The sequence below is a fragment of the Penaeus vannamei genome, chromosome 26 (genome assembly GCF_042767895.1).
Source record: "Penaeus vannamei isolate JL-2024 chromosome 26, ASM4276789v1, whole genome shotgun sequence".
NCBI lineage: Eukaryota > Metazoa > Arthropoda > Malacostraca > Decapoda > Penaeidae > Penaeus > Penaeus vannamei.
Window position 1 is genome coordinate 29,068,410 of NC_091574.1, and position 22,500 is coordinate 29,090,909.

Below are 22,500 nucleotides of genomic sequence, written 5' to 3' on the forward strand. Positions count from 1 at the left end.
TTCCCTTTCCCACTCCTCTCACCCCTCTTCCCTCCCATTCCCCTCGTTCTTAACTCTCTCTCCTTCCCTCCTCTCCTTTCCCTTCACCTTTCCCCCGTCCCCCTCACCCTTTTCCCTCTCTTCCCCCTTCTCCTTCCCCTTTTCCCTCCTCCTTTCCCATCCCCTTGCCCTCTTTCCCTGCTCTTCTTTTCCCTTCCCCTCCTCCTTCTCTTCCCTTCCCCTCTTTTTTTCCCATCCCCCACACCCCCCTTCCCCTTCCCCTCCCCTCTTCCCTCATCCCATCCACCCACCCCCTTCCCCCTTCCCCCTCCTCGTTTCCTCATCCCTTCATCCCCTTCCCCTTCCAACCCCTCCCACTCCCACCCCCTTCCCCCCTTCCTTCCCCCCTTCCCTCCTCCTCCTTTCCTCATCCCTTCATCCCCTTCACCCCTTTCCCCTCCCCTCCCCATCCCTTCACCACCCCTTTCCTCCTCCCTTCCCTCCCTCTTCCCCCTTCCCCTCCCTTCCCTTCACCCCCTTCCCCTCCCTTCCCTTCACCCTCTTCCCCCTTCTCCTTCTACCCCCTCCTCATTCCCACCCATCCCTCCTCCTCATCCCCCCCTCATCCCCCTCACCTTGGGTATGATGGAGAGGTACTGCAGCTTGGCCTCGGTGTTGGAGGGGCGAAGGAGGGGCAGGTGGTGCAGGAGGTCGGCCGCTCCACCATCTTTGGCCTCCGGGATCTGGCTCACCCACGCTGTCACGGAGGGAGGGAGAAGAAGGATATTAATCATCCGGCGACGGTGGCGGGGGATTCCCGGCATTGAGGAAAAAGGGGAAAGAAAAAGAAAGAAAGAAAGGAAAAGAAAGGGTTGAGCGTTAGCCAAACAAAGAGAGAAAGGAAAATTATATTAATAATAATAACAATAATAATAATAATAATAATAATAATAATAATAATAATAATAATAATAACATCAACAACAACAAAAGAAAGATAATAATAACAACAATAATTATAATAATAACAATAATAATAATAACAACAATAACAATAACAATAATAATAACAACAACAACAACCATAAGAATAAGAAGAATACGAAAAAAAGAGAGGGGGAGGGAAGAGGGGGGAGAGGGGGGAAGAGGGGGAGAGGGAGGGAGAGGGAGGGAGGCGGAAATTAGCAACTGCAATATTCACTGCCAAGGAGAGAGGTCCTCATGACAAAGAATGAATGAATGTTGAGTCAATGGATAATACTGGGGTAGGGGTGGGGGGGTGGCGGGTGGAAGGGGGAGGAGGGGGTGACGAAGATAGCAATTAAAACAATTAGGAATTGCGAAGGACGATGATGTCTGTCCGCTGCAAAATACATTCGAAGTGGGTACACGTTTAAGACAAAGACACAAACACGCAAGGACGCAGCACACATGCACATGCACACACTTATACACACACACACACACAGACACACACACACAGAAAGAGAGAGAGAGAGAGAGAGAGAGAGAGAGAGAGAGAGAGAGAGAGAGAGAGAGAGAGAGAGAGGGAGAGGGAGAGGGGGAGGGAGAGGGAGAGGGAGAGGGAGGGGGAGGGAGAGGGAGAGGGAGAGGGAGAGGGAGAGAGAGGGAGAGGGAGAGGCAGAGGGAGAGGGAGAGAGAGAGAGAGAGAGAGAGAGAGAGAGAGAGAGAGAGAGAGAGAGAGAGAGAGAGAGAGAGAGAGAGAGAGAGAGAGAGAGGGAGAGAGAGAGAGAGAGAGAGAGAGAGAGAGAGAGAGAGAGAGAGAGAGAGAGAGAGAGAGAGAAAGAGAGAGAGAGAGAGAGAGAGAGAGAGAATGACACATCATAATCAAAGAACTAATTACAAAAAACAAACAAAGACAAACACAAAGACAAACAACCGACCCAACCTAAGCAATAACGACAACCAACAAACAACAACCAAAGCAAACAAGCAACGAAAAAGAAATACAATCCGAGAAAGAAGCGAGATGCAACGAGGTCATCTTGCAAGTGCTCGGAGCCAACAAGAATTTCAAGAAACCTGTAGAATGAAAGGCCTGACACGTCAACGTCGCTGCAAAACGATTTCTGTCATTTTCGCGACATGTCGACGTACAGGCGAGGAAGGGGGATTACGTTTCTGCTTCACGTCAGTCACCTCAAGAGCGGCTTTGATGCATAATAAGAGAGGCAAGGGATACCGTTTTTGACTTCGCTTCAGGTAAGCTCGGGCGTGGAAAAGAACACAAGACAAACCAATACTCATAATCACTCTCTTGTGCCCGCTCTCTCTCTCTCTCTCTCTCTCTCTCTCTCTCTCTCTCTCTCTCTCTCTCTCTCTCCCTCTCCCTCTCCCTCTCCCTCTCCCTCTCCCTCTCCCTCTCTCTCTCTCTCTCTCTCTCTCTCTCTCTCTCTCTCTCTCTCTCTCTCTCTCTCTCTCTCTCTCCCTCCCTCCCTCTCCTCTCCCTCTCCTCTCTCTCTCTCCCTCTCCTCTCCCTCTCCTCCTCTCCCTCTCCCTCCTCTCTCCCTCTCTCTCCCTCCCTCCTCCTCTCTCCCTCTCCCTCTCCCTCCCTCTCTCCTCTCCCTCTCCCTCTCCCTCTCTCCCTCTCCCTCCCTCTCCCTCCCTCTCCCTCTCCCTCTCCCTCTCCCTCTCCCTCTCCCTCTCCCTCTGCTGCATGTCATTTTTCGAACACGTCAACGCACGAACGAGTTGGCGCTTTTGATTTTGTTTCATGTCACTCCCATCGACATTCCGACTAACACACGTGAGGCAAAGCACTTGGTTTTGCTTCGAGTCATTTCAGAATTCCTTCAACGTATAAAAGAATAGCAGGGCTTTTGAAAAAAAAAAGAATGTTTTTGTCTGTTTTGTGTCACTTCAGCAACGTGTCAGCGCAAAGATATGTGACAGAGATGTCATTTCTGATCAGCGTCACTCCAGAAACGTTTCTACGTAGGCCTATAAACGAGAAGCATGGCTTTTGCTGTTGTTTAATGCCATGTCAGAAACGTTTCGACTCGAGCAAGAGGCGGGGCTTTGATCTCTTTTCCCACGTCAGGTCAGCAACGTTTCAGTTTAAAAACAACATCAGGAATTCCATCTCCCTTCCACGCCACTCCAGCGCACGAAACAATCGGCAGAGATTCCCTTCAGAAACAAAAGGGGGCGTGGCTCCTGCCATTGCTCCTCGCCACTTCAGAAACGCTCAAATGCAAAAATTAAGGCCAGGGTTTCGTTTTGTTTCGTGTCTCCCGAGAAACGCCAGGACACGCGACCGATCGAGAGGCTGGGTTGCAGCTTCCTCCTTCTGCCTCCCCGTCTGGCACGTTGTCAAGACACCGACACTCCAGCTTTATTCCTCGTCCACAGGGCGATTCGGAACGGCGAAGGTCGAAGGATGGCAGAATGAGAGGGATGGAGAGAGAGAGAGAGAGAGAGAGAGAGAGAGAGAGAGAGAGAGAGAGAGAGAGAGAGAGAGAGAGAGAGAGAGAGAAAGAGAGAGAGAAAGAAAGAGAGGTGAAAGAAATAAAGATCAATAGAGAGCGAACGAAATAAGGAGCAAGAGGGAGCGAACGAAAGAAAAGACAAGAGACACGAGGAAACAAAGACGGAAAATGAATGAATGAAACAAAGATTGCGTCACCACCCCGTGAATGGAGCTGGCTTCCACGACGATAGATCCCCCCTCCCCCTCCCCCTTCCCTCTTCCCCCCCTCCGGACCCCCACACCCCCACACCCCCACACCTCAAGGCTCCTGCCACCAACCCTCCCTTCCCGTCATCCCCTCCCCTCCCCCCCCAGGCTCCACCACGCCCCAGCAGAAGACCGCGGACTCCTCGTGGGCGGAGTGGGAGGATGGGCGTGCGCACGGCGGCCGCCCAGCCAGCCAGTCACGAGGGCGGGCGTCTCCCCCCGCCGGCAACACCTGGCTCAACAGGTTCTCTCTCTCTCTGTCTCTGTCTGTCTCACTCTCTCCCTCTCTCTCACTTTCATTCTCACTCACTCAGTCTCTCTTTCTCTCTCACTCTGTGTCTCTGTCTCTCTCTCTCTCTCACTCTCTGTGTGTGTCTCTCTCTCTCTCTCTCTTTCTCTCTCTCACTCTCTGTGTCTCTATCTCATTCTCTCTCTCTCTCTCACTCTCTGTGTCTCTGTCTCATTCTCTCTCTCTCTCTCACTCTCTGTGTCTCTGTCTCATTCTCTCTCTCTGTCTCTCTCCCTCTCACTCACTCTCTCTTTCAGTCTCTGCCTGTCTATCAATCTGTCCGTCCATCTCCCTTCTTTCCCTCTCCTCCTCCTTTATCCGCTCTGCTCTCCGCTCTGACCTTTCCTTCAGTCTCTCTCTCCCTCCCATCCTTTCCTCTCCCTTCCTCTTGCTCGACCTCTCCTGACCTTGCTTGCTCGACCTCTCCTGACCTTGCTTTTTTTTCATTGATTTTGCACACAGAGGAAAGTAGGAAATGTCATCCGAATCAGCTGTCATCATTATTCGCACGCTCGGGTCCGAATGTGGCCGCGGGGCTGCTCTCACGTTCAGACAGACACGCACACACACAATCGCACACACACACAGTCACATGCATACACAGACTCACATACACACACAATCACAATGACAACACACATACAATCACACACATAAACACAATCACACACTCACATTCACACACAGAAAAACAGACACACAATCACACACACACACCCACACACACACACACACACACACACACACACACCCACACACATCCACCCACACACCAAAAAACAGACAAAGAATCGAAGCCACACCCAGCCCCCCTACCCCCTTCCCTCTCCCTCACAAGACCCGCACACCAACCCCGCGTCGTCCCGCCCCCCCCCCCCAGAGCACCCGTCACCGTTGCGTCACACCGTCCGCAGACCCGAGCGAGCGAACCCCCGCCGCAGAACGCCGCCGCCGTTCGCTTGCAAAACCCCTGTGCTAATTTTTACGATCTTCGCCAATACGGTCGTTCGGGGGAAACCGTTTGGCTTATTCTCTCTCTTTTTTTTTTTCCTTTTCTGTCTGTTTTCTGTTTGTCGCTCTCTCTTTCTTTTTCCTTTTCTGTCTGTTTCTGTTTGTCGCTCTTTCTTTCTTTCTCTCTTTCTCTCTCTCGCTCTTTCCCTGTCGATTCATTCTTGTTTTATCTCTTTTTTGTCTCTACATTTCTTCCCTACGTTCACCCTTTCTCTCTCTCTCTCTCCTCCTAGTCTTTCTCTCTCTCTCTCTCTCTCTCTCTCTCTTCTCTCTCTCTCTCTCTCTCTCTCTCTCTCTCTCTCTCTCTCTCGCTCTTTCTCTGTCGATTCATTCTTGTTTTATCTCTTTTCTGTCTCTACATTTCTTCCCTACGTTCACCCTCTCTCTCTCTCTCTCTCTCTCTCTCTCTCTCTCTCTCTCTCTCTCTCTCTCTCTCTCTCTCTCTCTCTCTCTCTCTCTCTCTCTCTCTCTCTCTCATTCGCTCGCTTTTGCCTACTTTCCTCTCTCAGTTGGATAATTGGATTCTTAATTGCCACAGCGCAAATCATTAAAAAATCGAGCTAATAATCAGAATCACGACACACACCGAAACTGCCGACATAAGACATATACACTCTCACTCTCTCTTTCTCTCAATTACTGCACCTATCCATCTCAACCTCCCTCCCTCTCGCTCTCTTTCTTTCACCCCTTCCTCTCTTTCACCCCTCTCCCTCTACCCCCTCCCTCTCTCTCTCCACTCTCCCTGTCTCTCTCTTTCTTTCCCTTCTCCCTCTCTCTTTCACCCCTCTCCCTCTCTCTACCCCGCTCTCCCTCTCTCTCTCTCCCCTCTCCATCTCTGTCTCACCCCTCCCTCTCTTTCTTTCCCTTCTCCCTCTCTCTTTCACCCCTCAATCTCTGCTCTCTTTCCCCCCTCCTCTCCCCTCTCACTCTCTCTCTCTCTCCATCTCTCCCTCTCGCTTTCTCTGTCTCTCCTTCTCCCTTCTCTTTCTCTTTCTCTTTCTCTCTCTCTCTCTCTCCTTCTCTCTCTCCACCTTCCCTCTCTCTCTCTCTCTCCCCCCACGCAATCGCCACGGCCCCAGATCCTTCACACACGCGCATGCGCCGTCCATGACTCCATGCCTGACTTCGTGCCTGACTCTCCTGCCACATCGCGGATAATACCTTGTCTGCGCTGTTTGCCTAAGGGAGCTCCTCTCCCTCTCCCCCCCCCCCTCTTCTCCTCCCTCCTCCCCTCCTCCCTCCCCTGCGAGTAGCACCGTTATTCGATTTCTCTGATTTATTTATTTATTTATTTATTATTATTATTTTTTTTTTTTTTTTTTTTTTGGGGGGGGGGCGTTTTGGTCTTCTGTAGCAGGGGATGAGATGGTTATTTTTCCGATCGTATTTAATTAAATGATTCTGTTTGTCTTTTACTTCTATATATTTCCCCTCTTTCTAAACATCGTATAAAAAAAAAAAAAAAAAAAAAAATATATATATATATATATATATATATATATATATATATATTTTTTTTTTTTTTTTTTTATTCGTCTATCTACAAAAATAAATCTACTAACCGGCCCAGTTAATTTGTTTTTCTCTCTGAATGTCGCATCTACAATTTAATTAACCTAATTACTTGTCTCACTTGCCCTTCAGAATATCAAATCCAGAAATCATCCTATTTGCTCATCACAACTTTTTTTTTTCTTTTAAATATGACATTCAAAAACAGATCTATTTACTCATTTGCTTATCTATTTCTCCTTCTTTCTGAATTATATATATATATATATATATATATATATATATATATATATATATATATATATACATAAACATATACATATATATATATATATATATATATATATATATATATATATATATATATATACATATATATATATATATATATATATATATATATATATATATATATATATATATATATACATACATACATAAATCACCTGAATGATATATATAAAAATCAATTTATTTCCTTTATCTATTTATCTGTGTCTTTCTGAATGTCGCGCCTGAAGAAAAATAAGTCTATTCATTGTTATGTCTCTCTATTTCTCTTTATAAATTACGCCTTATATTATCTATCAAATTAGGGTAGTCTATCTGCCTCGAAAAAAAAACGTCCATAGTCATTCGCTCGCTTCAACAGGGGCGAAGAAGAAGAAGAAGAAGAAGAAGAAGAAGATGAAGAAGAAAAAGAAGAAGAAAAGATTGATGATGATGAGGAGGAGGAGGAAGAAGAAAAAGATGATGATGAGGAGGAGGACTAAGAATAAGAAGCAAGATAGAAAAAGACCAACGAAAAAAAAATAAAACAAAATAAAATAGTGACGAATAAAACGTAAACAAACTCATGTCCATCATCGGTAAACGCTTGATAACCCTTTGATAGCAAGTAGGAAGGGGTGGGGGGGATGGGGGGAGTCATTGCCCCTGTCAAGGTCCCCCCCCTCCCCACCCACCCACCCTCCCGCCGTGCCTCGGATATAGGAACACCTTCTTCCTTCTACCCCCCCCCTCCTCCCCTCTTATCCCCCTATCCCATCCCCGCTAATAGCCCCCTCCCCCCCCTTCACCTCTCCTTGTCACTTTACTTTTGATTGATGTTATAGGTATCCCCTCTCCCCCTTCCCATTCCTTTCCCTTCCACCCTCCCTCCCAACCTCTCTCTCTCTCTCTCTCTCTCTCTCTCTCTCTCTCTCTCTCTCTCTCTCTCTCTCTCTCTCTCTCTCTCCCTCTTTCTATCCCTGTCTCCCTCTCTATCTCTCTCTCTCTCTCTCTCGCTCTGTCTCTCTCTCTCTCTATCTATCTCTCTCTCTCTCTCTCTCTCTCGCTCTCTCTCTCTTTCTTTCTCTCTCTCTCTCTCTCTTTCTTTCTCTTTCTCTCTCTCTCTCCATTCTCTCTCTCTCCATTCTCTACTTCCCTTTCAGCTCTCTCTTCCCAGTCCCCTTCTCTTCCCCTCCCTTCCCACTCCCTTTACCAGTACCTTCCCCCTTCCCCCTTCCCCCTTCCCCTCCCTCTCCCCCTCTTACCCCTCCATCTCCCTACTGCTCCCGAGTCCAAAGCTCCCCTCCACGCGCGGCCCTCTCTGGCCTCCCCTTTCCTATCTTTGCACTGTCCTCTTCCTTTTTCTTCTCCCCGGATTTACTCCATTTTGATCTTCTTTATCATTTGCATTTTCATGCTGTTCTGGCTGTATATTGTGTTTTTTTTTTATCCTCTCCTCTCTTTTCTTTCTCGTCTCTCTCTCTCTCTCTCTCTCTCTCTCTCTCTCTCTCTCTCTCTCTCTCTCTCCCCCTCTCTCTCTCTTTCTCTCTCTACCTCACTCTCTCTCTCTATTTATCAATCCTTCCCAATCCCTCTCTCCCCCTCTCCATCCATCCCTTCCTTCCTCCTTCCCTATGCAAAATCATACACACAGATAAAGAGGCTATCTGCACAGGGAAACCGACCCTTATTGACACAATCCTCACAAGGTCAGCTTAGCAAATTCAAGGACCGATAATTTTTTCGACGATGGGACCTTCCTGGCACTTATAAAGACCTTGCCGACTGGGACAATGGTTTCGCCGCCCGATCCAGCAACAGAAACGCGACGGGGAAGGTATGGTGCCATGGCGGAAACGGAGAATGGGGAAATTGGGTGCAAATGGGAGGAATGAATGCAATGGACTTAAGCTTAGAAGAGAGAGAGAGAGAGAGAGAGAGAGGTAGTGAGAGTGGGAGAGAGTGAGAGAGAGAGGGGGGGAGGGGGAGGAGAGAATAGAAAGAGAGAAGAGAGAGGAGAGACAGACAGATAAACAAATAGAGAGAGAGAGAGAGAGAGAGAAGAGAGAGAGAGAGAGAGAAGAGAGAAGAGAGAGAGAGAGAAGAGAGAGAGAGAGAGAGAGAGAAAGAGAGAAAGAGAGAAGAGAGAAAGAGAGAAAGAGAGAAAGAAAGAAGAGAGAGAAAGACAGAAAGAAAGAGAGAAAGAGAGAAAGAGAGATAGATAGATAGATAGATAGATAGATAGATAGAAAGAGAGAGAAACAGAGAGAGGCCAAAGTAACCATCGCACAGAAGCGGTCTTTCCGCCCCTCAAAAGGAGTGCCATCTTCAAGCGTTGAACGTGAAGAAGACGGACGGGCCAGGCACATGTCCCCGAGCCTTGCCGCGGCCTCAATAATGCACCGGCACTGGCACTGGCACCCATACAAGCACAGAATCCCGGTTAAAAGAAAAAGAAAAAAAGAAAAAAAAGAGGTTAAAATTAATCCCGGAAAATGTGTCAACTACCGTCTTGAACATAATGTAAATTGTTCACTATAAAGGCATTTCTTAGAAAACCGATATGCTGAAAGGAGCAGATTCTTAAGAAATAATTATTACTATTTTAATTTTCTATTGAACGAATTTTCCAAAAGAAATCTCTCTCTCTCTCTCTCTCTCTCTCTCTCTCTCTCTCTCTCTCTCTCTCTCTCTCTCTCTCTCTCTCTCTCTCTCTCTCTCTCTCTCTCTCTCTCTCTCTCTCTCTCTCCTTCATAGATAGTTACACAAACAAAATAATTTCCCAGTCGCCTATGCACTTTCTCACCTCCTCTCCCACCCCCCCTCCCTCAGCCCCCTCTTCTCTCCCCCTTCCCCACCACTCCCCTCCCCCTTCTCTCTCCCTCCCCCACCTCCTCCCCCATCTCTCCCCATCCCACCCACCTTCTCTCCCTTCCCCCACACCCCACCCCATCTCTCCCCTACCCCAACCTCCCCCCCCCCACTCCCAAGGAAAGTCTGCTTCACACGCCGTCGGAACATCACTGCGGATGTCCCCCTGGCGCCACCGGGATCTTCGCTCTCCTCCGCTGCCACGCATTAGCGACGTCGGGAGAAGCTGGGGGGGGAAAGCTGGGGGGAAGGGAAGGGAGGGTAGAGGGTGTGAGTTGGGCGGGTGGGGTGAGAAGCACTAGGGAGCGGGAAGGGAGGCTGGGAGGAGTGGGGAAAGGAAGAAAGGAGCCAGGTAGGGCGTGAGTTGAGGGGAGGAGGGGAAGAAAGTTAGGGAGCGAGAGCTGGAGGTGAGGGGAAAGGGAAGAGAAGCTAGGGGCGGGAGTTGGGGAGGGGGGACGGGAGAAAGCTAGGGGCGGGAGGTTGGGGTGGGGGGGGGCTAAGGGACAGGGAGCAGGGGAAGAAGCAGAGAGAGGCGAGGAGGCAGGAGAGCTGGGGGGGGAGCTGGAAGGACATCGCGACGTGCCACACTTCCTTCCCGACTCGATGGACAGTGCGTGGAGACGAGAGGGAGGGGTGGATGGGGGGGTGGGGAGGGGGAGGTGGAGATGGGAGGATATAGGAGGAACAGGAGTTTGTGTCTGAGGGGAGTGGAGGGTATTGTCGTTTTGTGTTTCTGTGTTCCTCTCTCTCTCTCTCTCTGTATTCTGCCTCTCTCTCTCCTATTCTCCCTCTCTCTCTCTCCCTCTCCCTCCCTCCCTCTACCCTTCCACCCTCCCTACCTCCTTCCCTCTCCCTCCCTCCTTCCCTCTCTCCCTCCCTCCCTCCTTCTCCCCCCTCTCCCTCTGTAAGTAAATCAAAATAACCGAATCATGACCGAATCCACGCGATTGACAGCCCACTCTCACGGCACAATCGGAGTCACAGCGGTTACGGTGACACGAACTCTTTTGCCAATATCGCGCGAAGACCAACCACGTAAAAACAACAAATGCAGAATGACAAAATAATGAAAGATAAAAAATAAATAAAATCAATAATGATGATGATGATGATGATAATAATAATAATACATAATAACAATACTACTACTACTACTACTACTAATAATAATAATAATAACAATGATAAATAACAATAACAATAATAATAACAATAACAGAATAATAACAATAACAAAATAATAACAATAATAAGAACAATGATAAACAACAATACCAATAACAACAATGACCATCACCCCATGCCCCACAAAGAGCCACCTCGAGCCCACCTTCGAGCCCCGACCAGACGAGCCACTTCCCAGCAGCGAAAAAGGCTTCGGACGACCACCTGCTTCCTTCCATCCCGGGTCCTCGTGACAATACCCTTAATCGTATCATCATCATTATCATCATCATTATCTACCGTCATTATCTACCGTCATTCCCGAGATACGACAGCGCCGTCGGGGTGTTAGACAAACCTCAAATTCCACTTTTTTCTTTTTTTCTCTTCTTCGCCTGATCTTCTCTCTCTCGTGTCTACAACCATTAACTCAAAGCGGCCGCTTATGAGGCTTAACAAAATGCTTCCGAAGAGACGAGAGAGAGAGAGAGAGAGAGAGAGAGAGAGAGAGAGAGAGAAGAGAGAGAGAGAGAGAGAGAGAGAGAGAGAGAGAGAGAGAGAGAGAGAGAGAGAGAGAGACACGACAGAGAGAGAGAGAGAAAGAGAGAGAGAGAGAGACGACAGAGAGAGAGAGAGAGGAAAAAAAATGGCGCATTCCATCACCGCGCGTTTTTATTATCGCAATTTGTTGAACGCCCCTGGGAACGCCCCTGGGAACGCCCCTGGGATCCTCCATGCGCATAAATTCATGCAGACGAACGAGCAGGCGGGCGGCCCTCACGCACACCCCGAGACGGGCAAAGGCTGTGGCTGAACGTATTTTTAAGAAAGAAAGAAGAGAGAGAAAGAAACAAAGTAATACAGAAAGAAAGAAAGAAGGGAAGAAAGAAAGAAAGAAGGGAAGAATGCAAGAAAGAAGAGAAAGAAAGAAAGAGAAGAGAAAGAAAGAAAGAGAAGAGAAAGAAAGAAAGAAACAGAGAAAGTAAGGAAGAAAGAAAGGAAGAAGGGAAGAAAGAATGAAAGAAGGGAAGAAAACAAAAAAGAAAAAGAAAACGATAAGAGAAAGAATAAAGAATAACAAGAAAAAAGAGAGAAAAAAAGAAACGAACGGTAGAATCACCTAAACAAAGAATAAAAAGAAAAAAAAATAAGAGAAAAAAGAAACGAACGGTAGAAACAACCAACCAAAGAAAAAGAAAGAAAGAAAAATATACAGTAGTAAACTAGACCAAAAAGACACGCGAACCTCGAAGCCTCTCGCCGTATCATGTGGCCAGACGTGACGTCATCAACTTCCCTGCCCAGACGTGACGTCATCAACTTCCCTGCCACTATGCACCTTCCGAATGTCATGCTTTTCAGTCACCCGAAGGACACCACATCGCACCCCGCGTCCCTAAACCCACGTGAAAAAAGATAATAAATAATAATAACGAAGAGGAGACGGTTAACTGTCTTAATTCAATTGGTTAATTAATTGGTTAATTGGGAGTCTTAATTCACCGATAAGATCTAAGGAACACGCGAGTTTACAGTATATTTATTTATCTTTTTTTTTCTTTTTTCTTTTTTTCTTTTTTTTTCTCCGGCTTCTCCCTCGGCCCGTGACGCTACGTAAGCGCCCGAAGAGAATGGACTTTTCTCTTTCATTATTTTTTTTCTCTCTTTCTTTCGGTCTTTCTTTCATTTGTAAAAGTTCGTCGGAGTAAAAAAAAAAAAAAAAAAAAAAAAAAACGAAAGTTATCTGTATTCGTCCGGAAAATACTGCGAGACACAAATGAAATAATAATATAAAACACTGAGATAATAAAGTCAGAGAGAGAGAGAGAGAGGGAGAGAGAGAGAGAGAGAGAGAGAGAGAGAGAGAGAGAGAGAGAGAGAGAGAGAGAGAGAGAGAGAGAGAGAGAGAGAGAGAGAGAGAGAGAGAGAGAAGAGAGAAGAGAGAGAAGAGTGAAAGAGAGTAGAGAGTAATAATAATAAAATAATAGTATCAATACTATTAATGTTAATGATTATAAGAATAACAACCATTTTTATCATATCAACAACAATAAAAAAGACAATAACACTAATCCTAATAACAATAAGCATAACAATAACAACAACGACGACAACAGCAATAACAACAATTACAACAGCAACAACAATAATAGTAAGAAGCGTGAATCTGCACCGCGGAAGATTGCAAAGTGCATTCCCAGCGTGCACTGCCACCCATCCCGGCTGCAAACTCATCCTCATTACTCAAATGTTGCCATAAACACAAGAACTCCAACAGGGGACCCCCGACCAGGTCCTATTTCAAGAACAGGACGAGAGTTCACAAGGACTTTCTCTCTCTCTCTTTCTCTCTTTCTCTTTCTCTCTCTCTCTGTCTCTGTCTCTCTCTCTCTCTTTCTCTCTCATTTGGTTTGTGTGCGTGTCTGTCTGTCTTTCCCTTTCGTTTGCTTTCATTCTGTCTCTCTCTCCCTCTCTGTCTTTCTCTGTCTGTCTGCCTGCCTCCCCCCCCCCACCTCTCTCTCTTTCTCTCTCTCTCTCTCTCTCTCTCTCTCTCTCTCTCTCTCTCTCTCTCTCTCTCTGTCTCTGTCTCTCCTGTCTATCTCTCTCTCTGTCTCTCCTGTCTATCTGTCTATCTCTCTCTCTCTCCCCATCCTACTCCTCCCCCTCCCTCCTTCCCCCTTCTTCTCCTGTTTCTGCTCTGCTTCTCTGTCTGTCGCCTTTTCGCCACCCCCCACCCCCCTCACTCTCTCGGAAGATCTAATACTTTCACTTCCGGCGGCCATTTTTACCTCGTCACGCCATGACCTGTCTTCCCGTCACCCCCGCCCCCCCTTCAGTGACCTGCCTTCTGCCTTACTGAAGCAAATTCATAGCCTTGTTGCTTATTTGTATAGAAGGCTGACTTTTAGTTCCGCGTGTCTTTGTGATTATTATTATTTTATTTATTATTATTATTTTTTTTTTTTTTTTTTTTTTTTCAGAGGGCCTGTATCTGATTTCGCGTTTTCCTTTGTGCGCTGTATTCAGTTTCATATTCTCTTCTCCTTCTCCTCCCCACTCTTTTTTCTCCTTTTTTGAGTTCCATTTTCCCTTGGCCTCCATCCGCGACGCGGCGCACGCGAGCCCCCGCGACGGCAACCCGATACCCGAAGGGGGCGCGCGTGGGACTCGCAGAGGAGATGACGGAGCGGGATGACGAGGACGAGGGGCGGAGGAGGTGGAGGAGGAGGAGGAGGAGACGAAGAGAGAGAGAAAAAAAAAGACTCGGGCCGTGACGTTTGCGATGACGTATCCGATGACGGCGACGCTGCACGCGGCGCCAGGGGGGCGGTCGGCCCGGCAATCGATATCGTGGCGGCCGCAATGCGTACTGCCCGCTCGCCACCGCACGCGATGCCGTCCAGGCCGCGTGACGCTGCCCGCGCGGCCGCCCCGCCCACACGTGGCGCCCACGCCGCCCGCTCACCCACACATGTGCTCCACCTCCCCTACCGCACGTGGACTCTTCCTTCCGCTTTTTATGCTTTTTTGTGCTCTGCCCATCTGCAGTCTCTCTCTCTCTCTCTCTCTCTCTCTCTCTCTCTCTCTCTGTCTCTCTCTCTCTCTCTCTCTCTCTCTCTCTGTCTCTCTCTCTCTCTCTCTCTCTCTCTCTCTCTCTCTGTCCAGCTGCCCATGTACAACGCCCTGTCGAGTTCCTTTGTTCCATGCAAACCTAAAAGTCTATCAGTCCCACGTAGTAATCTGAATAGCATATACGAGTATTCTCTTTTTTGGCCTCCACCAGCGACCTCCTCCCCGCCCCCCTCCCCCGACACCCCCGCCCCCGTCCCTTCCGAGGGCGACGATTCAAAATGTGTTATCGTTAAGATCTACCCCCCCCCCCACCCGCCCCGCGCCCTTCACGCTGATAAAGACATTGGCTCCCTGTTTCGGTCTCTTTCCCACTTCCTCATTCTCTCTCTCTCTCTCTCTGACTATCTTTCCCCTCTCTGTCTATCTTCCCCCCCCTCTCTCGCTCCCTCCCTCTATCTATCTTTCCCCCCCTCTCTCTCTCTCTCTCTCTCTCCTCCTCTATCTCCCTGCCTTTCTCTCTCTCTCTATCTTCCTCCCTCTCCCTCTCCTTCTCCCTCCCACCTTATCTTCTTATCTATCTCCCTCTCTCTCTCACCTCCCCCTTTTCTTTGTCTCTCCATTCCCTCCGCAGAAACGCTCAAGAGGTTTGAGTGAAATCTTTATCAATGAGTCATATTCGTGGTATTAATTAACGACGGCTGCGGGGAAACAATGACGAGGTCGACGTTAATTATATCAAGAACAAATACAAAACAAAAACAAAAAACGAAAAAAAAACACTTATATCAACACTAGAAACAACGCAAAACAAAACAAGGCAAAATCCACCGATCCTTCTCTTGCCTTCTCTCCCTCCTTCCATTTTTTTTTTTTTTTTTACATCTACTCCAACAACAACAACAGCAACAACTTCCCTATCCTTTTGTTTCTTTCTTCCTTCCTTCCTTCCTTCCCTCCTCCCTCCACTCTGCGTCTGCGTGAACCCTCCCTCTCCCCTCTCCCCCTCCCTCTCCCCTTCCCCTCCTTTCATCTGTGTCTCCCACTCGCTATCTCTCCTCTTGGGCGCCGCAGCTTCTGGTTCTTTATCTCTTTCTTACATTTGTAATTTTTTGTAGTCAAGAGTCACTGAGATAATGGAGAGGCAGCGTGAGAAACGCTGATTACACGCACATACACACACACACATACACAGAGACACACACACGCACACAAACAGACACAGACACACACACACACACAGACACACACACACACACACACACACACACACGTACATATACACACACACACACGCACGCACGCACACACACACACAAGAAATATGCATATATAAATAAATCCATTCATTATATAAATCCATAGATACATATATACGGCTGCACATACATACATACATACATATATGCACACTCAATATACGGAAACACATACATACAAACATACTTACATAAATACATACAAACATAATTACATAATTACATAAATACATACATACAAACATAATTACATAAATACATAAATACATACATACAAACATAATTACATAAATACATACATACATACATGCGCGAAACAAAAATAAAAAGATGAAGAATTAAAAAAATAAATAAAAAAAATACAGTTAATAGTCTCGTATTCCCGCAAACTCGGTAACCCTTTCGTCACCTGACCTTTGACCCCGACCGACTCCTGTCCTGTGCAACATACAAGAGGGGTGGGTTCGGCCATACATGGAAGGGGAAAAAAAGAAGGAAGAGGCGGAGGCGGAGGAGGAGGAAGAGGGGGAGGAGGCGGAGGAGGAGGAGGAGGAGGATAAGAAGAAGAGACGGGAGAAGAAGAGAAGGATAGTGAAGAAGAAGAAGAAGAAGAAAGGGCGGGAGACGAAGAAGAGGAATACAAAACAACATGAATACGAGAAGGAGGAGGAGACGGATACTAAAGAATAAGAATAAGAATGGAAAGGGAAGGAAGAGGAGGGGAAAAGATGAATACGAGGAGGAGAAGGAGGAGGAGGAGGTGGAGGAAGGGGAGGAGGACAGGCAAGCAGTCACGTGACCTGTTGCATCCATGGCGGCGGGCGCAGCAGCATCGCGCCAGCAGGACAAACAGCGATGTGAGTATACATGTTACATCAGCCCGCAGGTGACGTCAGCGGCCTTCGCATAACAGGAAAATGTCGGCGGTTGCAACAGCTACCTCTTTCTACTTCTCCTCCTCCTCCTCATCTTTCTCTTTCTCTTTATCCTTCTCCTTCTTCTTCCTCTTCTTTCTCCTTTCCTTTCTTCTCCTCCCCTCTTACCCCTTCTCCTTCCCCTCCTCTTTCTCATTTTCCTCCACCTCCTCTCCTCCTCCTGTTCCTCCTCTCCTCCTCCACCCCTCCTCTCCTCCCTCCCTTACCCCTCCTCTTTCCCCCTCCACCCCCACTCCCCCTCCCCTCCCTCCCCTCCTCCTCTCCCTCCTACTCCTCCTCCTCTTCCCCTTTCCCTCACTCCCTCCTCCTCCTCCTCCTCCTCCTCACTCCTCCTCCTCCTCCCTCCTCCTCCTCCACTTCCCTCCCTCCTCCTCCTCCTCCTCCCTCCCTCCCCTCCCACCCCCCACTCCACCCCCACTCCTCCTCCTCTCCCTCCCCCTCCTCCTCCCTCCTCCTCCTCCCTCCCTCCTCCTCCCTCACTCCCTCCTCCTCCCTCCTCCTCCTCCCTCCCTCCTCCTCCTCCCCTCCCCCTCCCTCCCTCCTCCTCCTTCCTTTCACTCCTCCTCCTCCTCCTTCCTTTCACACTCCTCCTCCTCCTCCTCTCCTCCTCCCTCCTCCTCCTTCCTCCTTTCACTCCCCTCCTCCCTCCCTCCCTCTCCCTCCCCTCCTCCACCCCCCACCCCTCCCCTCCACCCCCACTCCCACCCCCACTCCTCCTCCTCTCCCTCCTCCCCTCCTCCTCCTCCTCCCACCCCCCTCCTCCTCCTCCTCCTCCTCCTCCTCCTCCTCCCTCCTCCCTCCTCCTCCTCCTCCCTCCCTCCCTCCCTCCTCCCTCTCCCTCCCTTTCACTCCTCCTCCCTCCTCCTCCTCCCTCCTCCTCCTCCTCCTCCTCCTCCTCCTCCTCTCACCCCGCACCCCTGCTCCACCCCCCACTCCTCCTCCCTCCTCCCTCCTCCTCTTATCTTCCTCTCCCTTCCCCCTTCCCCTCCTCCACCCCCCACTTCCCCTCCCTTCCCCCCTCCTCTCTCCTCCTCCTCCTCCTCCTCCTCCTCCTCCTCCGCCGCCACACGCCGGTGTTGCAAGTACCGTTACTGGCGATGCGCAAGCTTGCAATTATCCGCAAGCGAGAACCTGCAACACGAAAAGTTGCAATCGCTTGGGAGAGGGGGAGAGGGAGAGAGAGAGAGAGAGAGAGAGAGAGAGAGAGAGAGAGAGAGAGAGAGAGAGAGAGAGAGAGAGAGAGAGAGAGAGAGAGAGAGAGAGAGAGAGAGAGGGAGGGAGGGAGGGAGGGAAGAGGGGAGGGGAAGAAAAGGGTGGGGGAGGGTGATGACAGGAAACAGGAAATGACGGAGATTAGAGGGAGAGGGAGAGGGAAAGGGGAAAGAGGCTGAGGGAAAAGAGAGGATGAGAATGAGCGGATTGAGAGAGAGAGAGAGAGAGAGAGCGAGAGAGAGAGAGAGAGAGAGAGAGAGAGAGAGAGAGAGAGAGAGAGAGAGAGAGAGAGAGAGAGAGAGAGAGAGAGAGAAAGAGAGAGAAAGAGAGAAAGAGAGAAAGAGAGAAAGAGAGAGAGAGAAAGAAAGAAAGAAAGAAAGAAAGAGAGAAAGAAAGAAAGAAAGAAAAGAGAGAGAGAAAGAAAGAGAGAAAGAGAAGAGAGAGAGAGAAAGAGAAAAAAAACAGAGGAGATAAAAAAATGACACAGAACAGAGAAAAATAAGTTGCAATAGGAAACTCAAGCATAGCAAATGTCACCCAAAAAGTACGGCAACAAAAACGTAAACGAAAATGTAGGCACAGCAGAAACAAAGAAACAAACAAACAAACAACACTGCAGTAGCAATAACACCACGGACTGCTGTTCCTGGCGCAGACCATGCAATAGCCCTCCTTGACTTCCCTGGCACTTAAAAAGAGACTTTTAAGGAAAGATTCTTAAAAAAAAATTTATCCAAAATGGCGAATGTGAGCGACAAACGCGTGTAACAGGAAGGAAATACACAAAAAAGATACAATAACGAAACCAAGAGAAAAAAAATGCAAGAAAGAAAGAAAAAGACGAGAAGGAGAAATAGGAGGAGGATAAGGATAAGAAGACGGTAAACTACACTTAAACTTATAACAAAAAAGGAAGAAGAAGGAGGATAAGGATAAGAAGACGTGAAAACTATACTAAAACTGATAACAAACAAGGAAGAAGAAGGAGGATAAGGATAAGAAGACGCGAAAACTGCACTAAAACTGGTAACAAACAAGGAAGAAGCAGGATAAGGATAAGAAGACGTGAAAACTACACTAAAACTGATAACAAACAAGGAAGAAGAAGGAGGATAAGGATAAGAAGACGGGAAAACTACACAAAAACTGATAACAAACAAGGAAGAAGAAGCAGGATAAGGATAAGAAGACGTCAAACGAGGAAGAAGAAGGAGGATAAGGATAAGAAGACGTGAAAACTACACTAAAACAGATAACAAAACCACGAAGATTCCGACACACGCACGCACGCACGCACGCGCCGACAAGCAAGTCATCAGCGCCATCTATCCTCTATTCCCAACGACCCGAAACAACTTGATGAGTAACCCAACGGCCCTGATGCATCCACAACTTCACTAATCCCAACTTATGCAAAACTGAACTTAACCTGGCCGGAGGGAAGGCAGCTGAACCCTAACTCAAGCTGGAGGAAAAACGAGAGAGAGAGAGAGAGAGAGAGAGAGAGAGAGAGAGAGAGAGAGAGAGAGAGAGAGAGAGAGAGAGAGAGAGAGAGAGAGAGAGAGAGAGAATGGGGGAAGAGAGGGAGGGAGGGAGAGAAGGGAGAGAGAGAGAGAATGAGGGAGGGAGATGGGAGGATGGAGAGAAAGAGAGAGAGAGAGAGAATGAGGGGGGGGAGAATGAGGAGGAGGAGGGAGAGGGATAGGGAAGGAAGGGATGAGAGAGTGGAAGAAAAGGGAGGAAGGGAGAGAGCGAGAGAGAGAGAGAGAGAGCCAAACCCACCACGCTAAGCAACCAACCAAAGCCACGTAGCCATCACCCCAACCCAACCCAAACCACCAAGCCACCAAACCAACCCAATCCACATACCTAAGTCCTAAGCCCCTCCCATCCTTTCCCTCTTCCCCTCCCCACCAAACCACCGCTTCCCTCCATCCTTTCTCTCTCTCTCTCTCTCTCTCTCTCTCTCTCTCTCTCTCTCTCTCTCTCTCTCTCTCTCTCTCTCTCTCTCTCTCTCTCTCTCTCTCTCTGTCCAGGTTTATCCCATCAGGTGAAGTTACCTGTTGCCTGGCCTTAATCACCCGCAAAGGGGATTACCGCATCGTTACCATGCGGCCATCTGGTCCCTCTAAATCCAGGCTCATCTTGCTTATCATTATCATAACTGTCATTACAAATATCATCATATTCACCGGCATTTTTTTCTTTACATATATCATTATAATCACCGGTATTTCATTTTCACTACATATATCATTATATTCACCGGTATTTTTTTTTTCTTCTTCATTATCATCATATTCACCGGTATTTTTTTTCTTCTCCACTATCATCATTGCAATGCTCGTGATTTATCCTTATCACTAGCATCATCATTATTATAATAATTTTCTCCATCATCTTTGACAATGATAATTCAGTTTCCAACACACAATACCTTTCTACTCAACAACAAAAATAAAATCAACGCTTCTCTATATTTTCCACGATGAGATAGTTAATAAAAAACGTTATAAAAAATACACAGACGATAGCAATACAATCACACAGATAACGAATGCAGTCTCTGTCGTTCTATCAGCTGAGACGTTGGTGAACATGGATAATATTCCGGATATTTTTCAAGTTCGTAGCAACCGACCTGTTGCTTTGTGAACCGAGGAAACGCAAGGGGAAATAATCCAATAAAATCCCTTTAATCTCTTTCCAGTCAGCTGATTGCTCCCTGAACGCTTCACCCGCACTGGAAGAAACAGAAGACAACAAAAGAGAATAAACCCGACAACAATGACGACAAAAACAATAATAATAATCCAACAACAACGACGACAAAAACAATAATAATAATCCAACAACAACAACAACAAAACAATAATAATAATCCAACAACAACGACAACAAAAACAACAATAATAATCCAACAACAACGACAAAAACAATAATAATAATCCAACAACAACGACGACAAAAACAACTATAATAATCCAACAACAACGACAACAAAAACAACAATAATAATCCAACAACAACGACGACAAAAACAATAATAATAATCCAACAACAACGACAACAAAATAATAATAATCCAACAACAACGACAACAAAAACAATAATAATAATCCAACAACAACGACAACAAAAACAATAATAATAATCCAACAACAACGACAACAAAAACAATAAAAATAATCCAACAACAACGACAACATAAAACAACAATAATACCCCAACAAGGACGACAAAAACAACAATAATAACCCAACAACAACGACAACAAAAACAATAATAATAATCCAACAACAACGACAACAAAAACAATAATAATAATCCAACAACAACGACAACAAAAACAACAATAATAATCCAACAACAACGACAACAAAAACAATAATAATAATCCAACAACAACGACAACAAAAACAATAATAATAATCCAACAACAACGACAACAAAAACAACAATAATAATCCAACAACAACGAAAAAAAAAATCCAACAACAACGACAACAAAACAACAATAATAATCCAACAACAACAACGACAACAAAAATAATCCAACAACGACAACAAAAACAACAATAATAATCCACAACAACGACAACAAAAACAATAATAATAATCCAACAACAACGACAACGAAAACAATAATAATAACTTAACAACAACGACAACAAAAACAATAATAACCCAACAACAACGACAACAAAAACAACAATAATAATCCAACAACAAAAACAACAATAATAATCCAACAACAACGACAACGAAAACAATAATAACAAAGAAAAAAATCACAAAAATAAAAACTTCCGACGAACGAGAAGAAGCAAGCCCGGAATGCACAAGCGGAGGGGAAACAGCGATGAGAAAATCGAAGGCGAGCATCGGGTTGCAAATGTGCATTATGATCAATCGCTAACATGGCTCGTGTTGCAGCGGCCGCCACATCACCAATCCACTAAACACCCAGCGTTCCAGTGCTTCAACAGGCAAATCAAAGGCAAGCAACAGCGTATTATTCGTGCATGCAATGGAGACTTCGAGCTTATTAAGGAGAAACTCCAGCCATGCATTAAAGATTGCAGGCAGACAGCCAGCACTGCAACGTCTGCAACATACTTCCGAGGCATGCAACGAGGAATTCAAGCAAAGCAGACAAAGCACATAATGCGGACCACGGTCTTGGGTTCAATTTTCCCTTTTCTTTCTTTTTTTTTCCTTCCCTAAATTGCAATGAAAAAAAAAATGCATGCTTATCTGCAAGGATACGACGGAACCATTCATTAAAACTTTTCCCGTGTTGCATAAAGTGTTTTTATCTTTTTTCTATCTTTTTTTAAGGAAATGGACATTTATCTTTTTTTTTTTAAGGAAATGGACATAGATTATTTCGAGCTGCAGAGCTTCTCGTTTGCAATATTGCAAAAATCCGTCACGAGGCCTCTTGAACTGCAAACGTAATTAGAAAGAGAAAAAAGTGAGGGGGAAAAGGAATAGTGAAAGACAGAACATAAAAGGAAACTAGAGATAATGAGATGGAGGGGAGGGGGGAGGAGAGGGAGGGAGGAAGGAGGGAGAGGGAGAGACGGAGAAAGGGAAATGGGCAGAGAGAGAGAGAGAGAGAGAGAGAGAGAGAGAGAGAGAGAGAGAGAGAGAGAGAGAGAGAGAGAGAGAGAGAGAGAGAGAGAGAGAGAGAGAGAGAGATAGAGAGAGAGAGAGAGAAACAAA

At 46.9% G+C, this 22,500-nt stretch overlaps 1 protein-coding gene across 6 annotated transcripts in view; it reads right to left on the reverse strand.

Annotated features, from left to right (window-relative positions):
* Positions 1-22,500, reverse strand: part of LOC113822593 (protein Smaug homolog 2) — a 96,600-nt gene that overhangs the window by 22,135 nt on the left and 51,965 nt on the right. For all 6 annotated transcript variants that reach the window (XM_070140305.1, XM_070140307.1, XM_070140306.1 and 3 more), the window contains exon 3: positions 615-736. In XM_070140305.1, coding sequence (XP_069996406.1) covers positions 615-736 — 122 coding nt within the window. The remainder of the gene's footprint in view (positions 1-614; positions 737-22,500) is intronic.